Below are 14,694 nucleotides of genomic sequence, written 5' to 3' on the forward strand. Positions count from 1 at the left end.
GGAAAGGAGGGCCAGGTGAGGGACTGTCAAAAGAGTAACACATGACATAGTAAAATAATTAAAAGAAAACTGTACCCCGCCCCTACCCTGCCCCTTCTCTGCGGCCCAGCCCCCACTCACTCCATCCCTCCCCCTCTATTGCTTGCTCTCCCCACTCTCACTTACTCATTTTCACCGGGATGCCTCAGGGCATTGGGGTGCAGGAGTGGGTGAGGGATCCACCTGGGGCCAGAAATGAGGTCTTCAGGGTGCGGGAGGGGACTCCAGCTGAGGCAGGGGGTTGGGATGTAAGAGGGGATGAGGGCTCTGGCTGGGGGTGCGGGCTCTGGGGTGAGGTCAGAGATGAGGCGTTTGGGGTGCAGGAGGTTGCTCCATTCTGGGGGGTGGAGCTGAGGGGCTCAGAGTATGGGAGGGGGCTCTGGGCTGAGGCAGGAGGTTGGGGTGTCAAAGGGGGTACGGGCTCTGGGCTGGGGGTGTGGGTTCTGGGATGGGCCCAGAAATAAGGGGTTTAGGGTATGGGAGGGGGCTCTGGGCTGGGGCAGGGGGTTGGGGAGCAGGGTGGTGGTGAGGGCTCTGGTTGGGGATGCGGGCTCTGGTGTGGGGCCAGGGATGAAGGATTTGGGGTGTAGGAAGGAGTGCTGGGCTCGGGCTGAGGGGTTTGGAGTGTGGGAGGGGGCTTTGGGAAGGGGTAGGGGGTTGAGGTGATGTGGGGATTAGGGCTCTGGCTGGGGGTGCGGGCTCTGGTGTGGGGTCAGAGATGCGGGATTTGGGGTGCAGGAGATGGCTCCAGGCTGGGGCTGAGGGGTCGGAGTGTGGGAGGGGGCTCTTGGCTGGGGCAGAAGGTGCAGACTCTGGGGTGGGCTGATGATGAGGAGTTTAGGGTGTAGGAGGTGTTCCGAGGGCAGGAGGGGGATCAGGGGTGGGGCAGGGGTTGCGGCGAGGGGAAGTTGAGAGCTTCGGCTGGGGTGCGGGCTCTGGTGTGGGGCCAGGGATGAGGGATTTGGGATGCAGGAGGGCACTCTGGGCTGGGGCTGAGGGGTTCAGAAGGTGGGAGGGGGATCAAGGCTGGGGCAGGGGTTTGGGGAGCAGGAGGAGGTCAGGAGTGCAGGCTCCCGGTGGCACTTGGCTCAAGCAGCTCCTGGAAGCAGTGGCATGTTCCCCCTCTGGGTCCTATGCGGTGGCATGATCAGGCAGCTCTGCGCGCTGCCCCGTCCACAGGTGCTGCCCCCACAGCTCCCATTGGCCGTGGAGCTGGCGCTTAGAGCGGACGCAGAGTGCGGAGCCCCTTGGCTGCCCCAATGCCTAGAAGGCAGAGGGAGGATATGCCACTGCTTCCAGGAGCCATGCGGAGCCAGGCAGGCAGAGTGCGGAGCCCCTTGGCTGCCCCAATGCCTAGAAGGCAGAGGGAGGATATGCCACTGCTTCCAGGAGCCATGCGGAGCCAGGCAGGCAGAGAATCTGCCTTAGCCTCGCTATGCCACTGACCGGACTTTTAACAGCCGCTGCCAGGGTCTCCTTTTGGCCAGGCGTTCTGGTCTAAAGCCAGACACCTGACAACTCTACAAGAATAGTCATTTTTTAGAAAACAGAATCATTATAAAGAAAAAGAAGAAAGTGCCAAATGTAAGTACAACAAATGTCAGGTTTCCAAAATCTTCCTGATACCTACCTGTTATCTTACATCCATAAACTTCAAATCTCAGTGATATCCCATTTTCCCAGCTTGCAGGTCTGATCCGAACAAATCGTGCTAACACTGGCTTGGGAAACGTCCTATACATAACATCAGTGGGGTTGACATTCCCTTGAAATACCTTAAGGAAGAAAGGAAAGACACTATTTTTTAAAATTAATATATTTTCTTTTAAATATAGTTTATAATTCTGTGTTTTACACATACCAACAATCCAAAGTTGAAAGTTTTTTGCACGGAGGAATATGTCATTATACTCATAGCATAATTTCTGCAAGCAACTAAGCCTGGAAGATGCCTCTATATAACATACCAGTGCTTAACAGTTTCTCCGCTGTACTGGGGCTTTGGGAAGAAAATTAAAGACACAATATACATGACAATATTGAATGCAATTGTTAATCCATTATAGTTAGACTGAGGTCTTGGCTACACTGGCGCTTTACAGCGCTGCATGTTTCTCGCTCAGGGATGTGAAAAAAACACCCCCCTGAGCGCTGCAAGATACAGTGCTGTAAAGCGCCAGTGTAAACAGTGCCGCAGCGCTGGGAGCGCGGCTCCCATCGCTGCGAGCTAATCCCCTCGGGGAGGTGGAGTACTGGCGCTGCGACCACACTCACACTTCAAAGTGCTCCCGCGGCAGCGCTTTGAAGTTTCGAGTGTAGCCAAGCCCTGGGATAAATTGGATAGGTCCTGAACCTCATGCTCAGATGAGCTGTGCTCAGTGCATCACATTAGGTGTGTGTAAAGGTACTCCTATGAGGACCTGTTTGGCCCCCCTCCACCAAGCCAGATACAACAGTTTCAGGGACCATTAGGTGAGCTGAGGATCACCAGAGTGTAGCAATGGTCTGGCAATGCCTCTTTTCTCCTGACATATTCCTCATGCCGGGAGTCTGTATGGAGGGCATGATGTAGGGCCAGCTATACTGGGTCTGTGCCATCCAAGGATTGTGCTATGCTGGAAAAAAACCTCAGCTGCTTGGTTAGGGCAGCTTTATAACTTCTAAGCTTCACTGAGCTGGTGCAAAGAGGCTGTAGTATGAGCCAGGGTCTTTGCTTACATGTGACTCAGAATCAAAGCTCTGGACTGAATTCAGTGAGGAATTATCTGCATTTTAGGTTGTATAAAAGTTCCTTTACTGAATCAGGATAAAATGTGCATTCCTTTGCTTGTACTTGGACTCTTGAGTTTTGCAGGGAATAATACTGCTTATTTTGACCTTTTATGTAAAATACTTCTTAACAAATACCAAAGTTCTTCTTTTGTCTTGTATAGTGAGGTTTAATCCTTATAGCTGATTGTTTTCAATCTTCTAGGATCCTGTCTTTGACCCTTTAGGCCAATGGTCAAACAATAAGTCCCACAAATAAATATTGTATTGGTCTCTGCTTTCTTGTTGATAAGCATGTTCCTCTGTAATAGTGCCAAAACTTCTAAAAGTCATAGTCCAAAGAAGGTGACTCAGTTTCCTGCTTCTTCCTTAAATAGAGTGAAGACAAAATTTCCTGTTTTTTTAAAATGTATGTAGGCGTAAGAACTTCTCCTTTTATGGGAGAGTTGACAGTTTCTTACACATAATTCCAATTTTCCTGTTTGTCATTTTCAGTTGCTGCATTGATTTGGTGGGTTAGCTGTATGCAGCCATCAGCTCATCACCCTAAGTTATTCATTAAAGAATTTAATGTATTGGATTTGTTATCTAGGGAGAGCCTCTAGACTGATGTCCAGCTTCTGATCCATTTCTTGCGGCAAAATCTTTCCAAGAAGAATTGGTCTGTTTTTTCTTAATGGGTGAGTCTGGATGGGCCCAATGATTCTGACTAAAAGGCATGGAACTCCAGGTTATGCTATAGCTATAAACCTTTAAAAATGAAAGCCTCCTCAAAGAGCTGTGTAGTTTCATGAGCTTGTTGCTGCATCAATAGTCCCAGTTCCCCTACCTTTGGTTTTTGATCAGGGATATAAAAATTGAATGTCAGCCTGGTGTAAATTTAGTTCATGTAATTTAAAAAAAAATTTTTTAGTACTCTTACCTACAGTATGACATTGCTGTTTTACATCAGATTTGCTTTGACTAGAAAAAAAATTTAAACTCTTCTAACCAATAAATCAGAGCGGTCAAATCTTTTGATAAACAAAGCAGAGCATGTACAACAGTCAAGTAAATTGTAAGTTTTCCAAGGAGACTGAATTTTGAGACTAGTTGTGAAAGAGGCATTTGTTCTGAGCACACGACTAACAACCAGGAACCCCTGAGTTCTAATACCACCTCCAACATTGATTTCCTCCATGATTTTGGATGAGTCACTTAATATCTCTATTTAAGTTTTTTTCAAGGCCCGTCATTGTGACATTTGACCTTGTCAGCTTCCCCTCATTTATAAAACAGGGATAAAAGTAATATGTCAAGTGGCTGCTTTGAGGATTAATTTATTATTGTTCATTAAAGTGCTTAGAAGATTGAATCAGCTACATAAGTGATAGAGATTATGATCATTTTGAGTGGACGCTTTTGTTGAAGGTATGAGATAGGACTGTAAGATACAGACATGTCAGGATCATATAGATATGTTTATATATTTATATTACATAACGATGGCAGGACTTAAACAGCTGTGTCTGCTCAAAACAGCTATCTTGAAAGAAGGCAGCATGGAGTAATTCAGTTTCCATTAGGTCACATTAGAAATTATTGGGAATACTGGCTTCTGGGTGAGCATGTGAGTAGGGGTGAGCAGACCACTCATGTGAGTAAGGTGAGAAGAATTTGGCCCTTAAACAAATTACCTTCATGCCCACGATGGCAGATAATGAGGATTTTTCTTACAAGTGGTAACAACTGTTTCAGCTGGAGGGTGGAGAGGGCAAATTCATAGACAAATGGAGTAGGGAAGGTGATTTAATAATCTTTATAAGGCTGCAAAGATAGGCATAGTCATCTATCTGAGGTACTTATATGACCCTCATCACTGTAGTGTCTAAGAGTATGTCTACACTGCAATTAGACACCTGCGACTGGCCATGCCAGCTGACTCAGGCTCATGGGGCTCGGGCTAATGGGCTGTTTACTTGCGATGTAGATGTCCAGGCTCAGGCTGGAGCCTGGGCTCTAGGACCCTGAAAGGTGGAAGGGTCCCAGAGCTCGAGCTGCAGCCTGAGCCTGAACAGCTACACTGGAATTAAACAGCCCCTGAGCCCGAGCCCCACAAGCCCGAGTCAGCTGGCTTGGGCCAGCTATGTCTAACTGCAGTGTAGATATACCCTAAGAGCCTCACAATCTTTTAACGAATTTATTTCCTAGCACTTTTGTGAAGGAGGGAAGTACTATTATCCCTATTGTACAATGGGGAGCTGAGACACAGAGCGACTAAAACGATTTACCCAAGGTCACACAGGAAGTCTGTTGTGAGGCAGGGAATTGCATTTGGGTTTCCCACATCCCAGGCTTGGGCCTTAAGCCCTTGATCATCCTTCCTTTCTCATTACTGTAGCTACTATGATGGTTTACTACTTGGCAAGAGTGAGGTGAAATGGAAAAGACTTACCAAAGGTTTATTTCCCTCTTTAAGTGTAATCCAGTCTTCTCCATTGGAGCTGACATCTACTCGGTATGATTTCACATAATATTTTTTCTTAGTTTCCTTTGAGATGGCTCCCTGGGTCCCAATGCCAGAGACAAATCGGAGAAGGCCTAGGTCTACCTGTGATAACAAATATGGAGATGTGGACAATCTGTTTAGAGCATAATAATGTTATGATAGCAGAAAACAGCCTTGTTTCCAAAGGAGCATAAGGGGTTAATAAAAAAAGAAAAATATCCTGTTATTGATGGCAATGTGGCCTGTAGCTCCTTATCTGTGACTGTGCATCAATTTATTCCTAAACTATATTATGATAGTATGTGAAAACATCTTCCTTTTCAGTGAATAGGTATATACTAAACGGTTCTCTTTCATATATCAGAGAGGCACCACAGACTCCCATCAACTTTAATGGATCATGCTCCAGGAACTATTATTATTTATTATTGCAGTGACTACGAGCCTCACTCATGGACCAGGACACCATTGTGCTAAGTGTTGTACACAGAACAAAAAGACAGTCCCTGATAAACTTATTTGTAAAAATCCTTGGTAAATACCTGTTCTGACAAACACAGTGCAGTTGAATCATTAGAATTCAGGGCTGGTCTATGCTAGAAAATTCGATTGATCCAGCTACATTGCTCAGCGGTGTGAAAAATCCACAATGTAGTTAACCCGAACTAAGTCCTCGTGTAGACAGTGCTAGGTCGATGGAAGAATTCTTCCATCAACCTAGCTGCCCCCTCTCAGGGAAGTGGTTTTACTACAGAGAGAGCAGAACCCCTCCCATTGCTGTAATAAGTGTCTATACTGAAGTGCTACAGCTGTGCCGTTAGCATTTTAGGTGTAGATATAGCCATACTGACATTTTCCAGACTGCTGGGGAAATGAATGCCACTCTACGTGCATATCTATGCAGTATATATATATAGTGTGTGTTAGATGCATTCTCGCTCCCTCCCTCATCCAAACAGCATCCAAAGGGTTGAGGGCAACCAAGATGGTTTCTAACAAGTAGGTCGATAATCATAACTCCATAACTTTTATTCTTTCCTTATTTTCTGTCTTTGTGCAAAACAGTAAGAAGTGCTAATTAAAATTGAGATCATTAACCCGCCTTCCAAAAAGCTGGACTCTAGCTTTTGCCTCTTATAACAATTTATTTCATTTCAATATAAGAAACATAGTTATTCACAAAATATTAGCCCTACTAATTTACTCCCCTAGAAGGAACAAAAGACAGAGGCTCCATGAAGTCCACCAGTGCTGTTGCTACTGATTGTATGTGGAAAGTGCCCAGTGATGGGCAGCATCACTGCCCATCACTACAGTGATGGGCAGCACTATAAAACCCTAAGGTAGACAGATTTATAACAGTCACATGAGTCTTTATAATTAATTCTGTAGGAGTGAGATTGATAAAATTATGTTCCTAGTCAACATATGTCACTAAAACTTAAAAATGTCACTATAAAAGAAAAAAAAGTTTTCTTGTATATTGTGGCAATACAGCTACCATTAAGGAATAAATTGCTCAAATATTTGGTTCCTGTACAAATCCCTATTGAACCCCTTTTCCCAGCTACAGCATAATATCCTAATGCCCAGACATTAATAGACTGAATTAACTCGTCTTGTGCTAATGTCCCATGCATGTCTCAGGCTTTTTCATTTTTTTCAAAGCATGCAGGATGCAGAATGTATGTCTCCAGTGTTCCACAAGCATCCTTTTTCCTGGATGTATGTCATACACCCAAAGGCACCGGAGTGGCTAAATCAATATGCTCTGCATTCTTTCTCAGATAGCTGTAGGAAGTGTTATTCAGGACAGGGTAGCTGCTATTTCGATTTCCATGTCATATATGTCATTTTGAAGTCCTGCAACAAAAGAACAGTAGCCCTGTGTGGGAAGAATAGTGCTGGCTTTCAGTGCAAAATCCTTGTCTCTGCCATGGTTTTTAAGGCTGGTAATGCCAATACTTGCATTTTAGTTTGATGAATCAAAAGAAGTCCCTGCATCTGAATTTCTAGGGATGAAATGCTGCAAAGATTTGTTTGTAATAGGAAAAAAAATTCTCTCTCTCTCTCTTAAAAAAAAATCCCAACACTGTCTTACAAAAACAATCAAGTGATTTAAAGTTACTGGAGAGCCTCAAATGTTAGTTTGCTACAATCTGAAAGTTCATGGGGGAGTCTGGGTATCATTGCACAGAGCAATCTCAACTTAACTTGAAATGCTCTCAGAATTGTACTCTGCTGATTGTAAAGTGTGCTACACAGAGTCATGTCCAATATCACATTCACTTCCAAGCTGAAGTGCACTTGAAAATCTGGAAGTCTGAGGGAGTGTAGTGCTGAGTTATTTAAATGAACTGCTTCTCTTAAAATTTCCAACAGCTCTTCAGGTTTGAAATGATTAGGGTCCTAAGCATGTACAGTTCCAGCTGATTTGAAATGACTCTAGTGGTTTTTTTTTTATTTTTTAACATACAGTCAATAATTCATTTTGAATGAAGTCAAGCAACAGTCTGTTACGAGAGTTCTAGATATTTGAAGCCAAGCTAAAACTTAACATAAGAGGCTAAGGGAAACGTTTGACTCTGAAGCAAACAATTATTGTCCTCAAACCAGACCTTCAAAACCATGTTTATGAAACCTTCTTACTAGCTGAGGTGATAACAATAACATAAAAAAGGTGGAAACAACCCTAGAACCTGCATAATATGTCCTCCCGTGCTTTTAAACTCCCCATCACCGAATTCTCATATTAATCACTTTGAGATATCCAAAACTGCGTTTTTCTTTCTAACGTTCATCAAAGATGACCATAAAGCTTTACAATCTGTTTAGAGAAGGGCTCTATTGGCGAAATTCACCTCTGTGCAAAGGGTTTAAGTGTTGCATAGGCCTCTGCACAGAGGTGAATTTCAACCTATATCCAAATTCCTACTACCCACTGGCAACTAACTGAAGATACCAAAAAGATAACTCTGGTCAGACATGGATGCTCAGTGTTAGAATTTCCAGAAGAACCATCTTCAGAGGGCAATACTTCAAGGACAGCCATGTCATCATTTCTTATGCTTTTGGGGTTGAGCATATAAGAACAGCTGTACCTACACTTTCCAGTAGGGTTTGTGTATGACAGTATGCTCACTTTTCCACAAAGGCTTCAAAACATTAATGTACAGAGATTGCCCATTTTTCTCTAACTCAGTCAGCCCATCTCCATTTGTGATAGATTATTTGACAGCTGGCTTTTTGTTTTATACTAGTTGTATTTTGGTACGTTGGTTTGAAGAACTTCTGTTTCGCGTTAATTTGAACTGTGGAAGGATGTGGTGATGAAAGACTGTACATCTGAAGCTGAACATCAAATGCATTCACTAAAATTATTTGACATTTCACTCAGTGTGTGATAAATAAACATCTGGTATTTATTTTCTGGGATGCAAACTATTTTGTAGAAGTTTATTGCTCTTTGTGTGGCTGAGTGGCCGTTATCTGAGTTAGCCTACACAATCCACAATAGTGACATCATGACACGTCACTTCCGATACCAGGATTTTATTTTTGATTATAGTATTTCAATTGTTCTCTTTCCCTGCCTTCATTCAGATGAAAACTTATATCCCTTCTTAAAAATAATGCATTAGGGCCTGATCCCATGTACTCTGCTTAGGGTGTTACTTGTTACAATGAGATTACTTATGTTAGCAAGCACTACACTTGGTAGCAAATGTATAAAGGATTGGGTCCTTAGCTTGCATGAAATGAGGAAAATCTCAAATATATCATTTTTCTGGGAGAGAAATGGTCCTATCAAAGGAAAATAGTTGTTCTTGCTTACTGCATAAGACTTCTTAAAGCAATTCCTGCCCCGTGAAAGCATATTGAAAGATGCTGACTGTTTCCATGTATGAACTATTGCCTCACTATTTATTCTGCAATGCCTCTTAGCATCCAGTAAAAATACTTTTTATAGCTGCACTATTGTCTGACAAACTATAGGAGTCACATTCCTGAGATATAGATATGCAAAATGCTGCACACATATTTTTTTCAAAACCACTTAAGGAGGAGGACAAAGAAGCATATGTAGCACTGTGCAGTAAATCATGTAGCAAATCTCTGCAAACTGCTGGTTAAAGAGCAGCATGTAGCTTGCAAGCCATGAAATGAATATTACTGCTTCCTATAATCATAGATAATCATGTCATAATGAGGAAGGCCTTATTTTCAAAATGAAAATCTACTTTGCTCAATATAATACAGTCCACAGTGGTGGTCATGGCAAGGGAATGGTTGTTACCAGCTTTTAACACCCTTACTGTAGGCCTGGGCAACAGCCTGAGAAAATAAAGGACAAAGGGCTAGAGTTTGATTAACAACAGGAAGCTATTTGTTGTGAGCATCTCTTGTGGCTTGAAAAGCTGTATAATTCATCACTTAACATTGCATACCAAAGTAAATATTGTTAGAGAATTGTGTCATTTCCTTAGATAACACAGATGAACTATGGTGGTACTTCACTGGCCTACTATCTACTACTCTATTTATGCAAGGGTTGATCAGCATTGTCTTTCATTAGCATACCTTTTTTTTTAGCTGCTGTTGATTTGATTGATCACTTTGGCCCATGCTGTGTGTAGAACTATTATTCAGTTCCTTTATTTATCGATATTTAAATCACATGGGTTACAGCCTTTAATTGAAACTCTAAAGGAACTTTTAATTTACGTGGCAAATCAAATTAATTACAATAGTCTTCATCCATGAAATTTGGGTCATTACAAAAGTACTACTCCTTGACTCATTGACTTCCACTTTGGCTTTAAGTGAGTAAAATTTATCCTTTCTCTTTGTGAAAAAGTCCCATTGATATTAATGATAGCGCCATAAGGAGAATAAGGAGAGAGTATGGCCCTTAAAGAGGGATCTATCATGCACGAATGGACTGAATGGGAGCTTTCTCATTGACCTCAGCAGGAGCAGGGCCTAAGTGCATTAGTAGAAATGTATACTCAATGTAAGTATGAAACAGATGATGGGGCAAACATTTGTGTCAAAGGACAAAAATATCACAGCAGCAAAACAAGAGCTGCCCTTGCTTTAATGTTGAAATATTCTTTACAGTCTTAGCTTCGAGCCTAAATCCGCATTGCTGCTTTGTAACATTAAAACTTAAATGTAAAGGAGGCTATTGCATTCAGGCACTGACATTGGGGTGTTACAGTACTGAGTATAGAGAGATTTTTCTTAGAGGCAGATTAACCAGCTTCTATACGAGAAAACTTTGGAAAAGGATGAAAAGGTTTGGCTGCAAGGTATAAAGGAGTTTCAGCAACTGTCAGCACAGTGCTTGCTGAAGAAAGAAAAATGCATAAAGTGTAAGAAAAATGAAGTCCAAAAAGAAAAAAGAAAAGACCTCTGTTTTTTGCCTGAGAAAAGATAATGCTTGTGTGGGCTGTGTTGCATCTGGATTCATGGCACATTCTCCCACTCTTATGTTAATTTTTTTTGCATAAATCAGAAGCAACTAATTAAAAAGAAATATTTAATTCTGACATGTTCTTTGAACTGGTGTTCCATCTGGTTCTATTTGAATAGTAAAATCTGCTGTAGTTGTAAAAATTGGCAAGCAGCACTCTGGTAAAGAGAAACAAAAGAGACTCAGTACAGCAGGTTAATACACTAGCATTTCAACTTGAGACATTTCCAGAATTCAGCATACCAAATCGCCCCAGTATGGAAAGCATAAAGATCAAATGTGAAAGAAAAATGCTGTTAGTGAGGTGGGAGAAGCACTGCCACTGGTCTACATTAGCTGTGTGTGATATTTATAGTGTGAGTCTTTGAAAAGAGTTTGGATTAAAAGTACAGGGAATGCAATGTTATGATGAAATGGACTAAATGTATTTTATGAAATGCATTCATTGCATACACAATGCTGAGAAATAAGTCTTCAATACCCTTTTCTATGTTCTACTAAAATATATATTTTAAAAAATTCATGAAGTAACATAATTATATTCAGAAGAATCAGAAAAATACCTTTTCCCTAAGTTATCTCATACCTGATAACTCCTTAGAACCTGGGCACTAAGATACAATAAACTCTGATAACAAAGAGAAGAAAATGTAATAGTATTTGGATTTCTATGGACTCCAGAATCTAAGTAATCAGCATCTTATGCAATTTGAAACTGCCCTGTAGCAATGAACAGAAAGGCTGATGTACGTCTAGTGCTTTAGAAAAAGATTGTTTTACGTTTTCAAGAAGCATATCTAATTGTGAAATATTACTACTTTAAAATGAAAACCTTTGCTTCAACTCTGCATTAACTTGCAGATGAATACCTAAGACATGTACAATGACTAGGTCAGAAAAAGGAAAAAATGTGAATGGCTCTTTTCTCCAGCTAAGATACTTAGGAACCCTTGCTGAGCAATACATGATTCAAGAACTTAATACTTTTAATTAACGTTTTTGAATGCTTATTTGTAATTTACATTTAATTTTAAACCTGAGTTTAATCCTGTGATCTGGAATGAAGACAAGTACTTAGTACAGTCTGAATGTAACCTTCCCAAGTTTGTGTTAGAGACTGTAGAAATGGGAAACTCTATAGCAATACTTACAGAACCGGTTTCTTCTAATAAAAGAACATAATTATAGCACTTTTTTCAAAGTTAATGAGTAACTAACACTCACAAATGAAATGCAAGCACCCCAAAGTCTCCCAGTCAAACTGCTTCCCATGTGAGAAGCTGGGCTTTGTGTGGGAAGCAGTGAATTTCACCTATACGGCACTGTTGTGACATTCTTTTGCTAGTTACAGTAATCACGGGTAATCACGTCCCAGAGGTATCATAGGGCATAGGTACCAGGACCTTGTTGCCTAATACATTTTGGCATTCTGAATCCAAGTACATTACTGTACCCGTGTAAACACACACAAATAACCTTAGCTGCCCCCTATTTTCTGTTTTACCATCCACACTAATGCAGTAGGAGGACATTGGTAAGCATGAGGAAGAGGTATATTATAATGGATAAAACTTCTACTGACTTAGATCTTGATCTTCCAAATAGAGCCACTGACATCCAGGAAGAGGCCCAAAGATAGACCTGATATTCATGAGCATGGGAGAAGGTAAGTACTCATGAGTTACATGGGCATATCCACAGTTTCTTGTTATCTGTGAGCAGCTCTCGCTTTCTCAACATTTGGCACAATCTCTGCAAATCAGGCAATTGCTCACTTTTTTCTGCATTCATTTTTTTCTCTTTTAAAGGGGGCTGTAAAGTTTATCAGGCCAAAAAATTGACTCCCCATTTCTAGCACAGCACATGGTGCATGTTGCTTTTTGTTTACTGTTAGCCTAACAATAAGTCAAGTCTTTTAAAAATATATAGGCTTCATGCTTTCCTCCTTGGGGGGAAAATCCAGTATCTATGGTGAGATGCTGTGGTGACTGGCATGCTATAAACAGAGAGAAAGAGAGAGAGGGATAAAGTACATACATAGAAGGGTCACCTTGCAGTGTTCTTAGTATGTTCCCTCTCAATTGAGAGAGGTTTTAGTATTCCCACAGGGTATGAGATCTGGAAATGCAGCAGAAGCCAAGCAACATTGGCATAGATCCTGTCATATAGGTAACCAACCCCTAAGTCAACCTATTTACCATTGTGGGTCACATCCAATACTACCTGTATGGCCCTGAGGATGTCACATGGGCTGCAGCTCTGTGCTGATTGGGCCGCAAGTGGCCCACGGGCCATAGGTTGAGAACTACTGCCCTAAGTGATGATCTCTGAGCCCCCTCCTCCCTTCTGACAGCATTTCTGAAGCATCTGCCCTGCTATTGGCTCTCTCCTGGTGCTAAAGGAGGGGAGTGTGGGGCTGGGGGAATTGCAGAGGGAAGTTAATGGTAATTCAAACTACCGGTATATTAATTGCCATGAGGATTTCACTTGGAAGTCTTTCAGTAGCTGAAGGGAACCTGATGTGTTGAGTGGCCGTTCCCCACTCCTGCTCTTCTCCCAGCACAACCTGTCTAGCTCAAACCATGCAGATTTCATGTTGATGGGTTTCCAAGGGCAGGGGATGATGCTATGGAGCTGCTGCTCCACTTCTCTGTGCTCTCCACCCTGTTCCTGCAGAAGTTTCTCCCCTCAAGCAATGTGAAAGGGACATCTATCTATCTTTAGCATCTTGGTTTCTGAAAGCAAATACCAGAGTAGATTTCCTGAGGTAAGGATGTCATTACATAAAGGACCACTGACAAGGGACATCAATTCTTCTGGCCAAACAACCTTGATAATACCACTTTAAAATTATTTCCATACTACAAGGGTTGTGTCAGTCCATAGCAGAACCTGACCTTAATCGGAGTTGTATTGGTAGATCAAGGGAAATGCCTAATCTAAAGCGCGTTTTACTTTAGCCACTTCATTCAGTATTAAAATAATCTGCAGCCTTAATATAGTTTGTTAAAATATGCAGCTGCCTCAATTCATACCATAATGGGACAAGCTCATCCCTGGAGTAGCTTCAGTTAAGCTACACCATGAATGAATTTGGACCAATGCATTCAACATAGGAGGCTGCAAAGGAGAGAAGGAACAGGTGACATAGGTACAGCTGGTTGTTGGAAGTTATGTGTAAACAGTCTCTGAAGAAAAGCCAGTTGTTCCTGAGAGCAGATGAGGTGAGTCTCAGTTTAATGTTTGGTCAGCTATGTGCTGGAAGCTTTGTTTATCAGACAGCTATAAAGTTTACACTGATGCCCCTTTGAAGATCATTTAAAAAAAATAGAAAAAAAAATTAAACTCTCATAGGTGAGTCAAAAATGGAACTTTCCCCCTGTAGAAACATACCCTTCTCCACTCCCTATCTTCAGGGGGCAGAGGAGTAACAAAACATGGGAGAGAAGTTGAATTGGCTTGTGAAGGGCAGGTATTTACTAGATGGAGAGTCTCTCCTTTATCCTTCCACCTTACCTATTGGGTAAATAAAAGTGTCATCTAGTGGCAAAAACTAAGACAAAAAGGCAGGGAAACACAGGGACATATGAGGCAAATAACACAGCAACAGAAATCCTGGAGCATGGTTGGGGGAATAGGAATGGACCCACAAGACCCATAAAATCCTCAGCTTCATACCATTGTGCAAGTGTGGAAAGAATAGGCAAAAATGCCTAATATTCTCAGTGAGATGTTCTGCAGTAAAATAAATATGTCCATCATCTTCAGAATGATGGACAAGCCCCACAGGCACAAAGGTCTCTGGCTCAGTAACAACTATCCTTATTATAACACACCTCAGCTGTGTTCTGACCCACAGACCCATATTTCTAACTGTTACCCTCCATCATTCTCTTCCCCCTTCTGCCACTGCTGCAGTCTG

General features: G+C 41.9%; 1 protein-coding gene across 1 annotated transcript in view; it reads right to left on the reverse strand.

Annotated features, from left to right (window-relative positions):
* Nucleotides 1-14,694, reverse strand: part of NRP1 (neuropilin 1) — a 140,239-nt gene that overhangs the window by 34,283 nt on the left and 91,262 nt on the right. The window contains exons 8-9 of the mRNA XM_045007919.1: nt 5,243-5,398; nt 1,670-1,814 (exon numbers count right to left, since the gene is read on the reverse strand). Coding sequence (XP_044863854.1) covers nt 1,670-1,814; nt 5,243-5,398 — 301 coding nt within the window. The remainder of the gene's footprint in view (nt 1-1,669; nt 1,815-5,242; nt 5,399-14,694) is intronic.

Source organism: Mauremys mutica, chromosome 2, assembly GCF_020497125.1.
Source record: "Mauremys mutica isolate MM-2020 ecotype Southern chromosome 2, ASM2049712v1, whole genome shotgun sequence".
Classification (NCBI taxonomy): Eukaryota; Metazoa; Chordata; order Testudines; family Geoemydidae; genus Mauremys; species Mauremys mutica.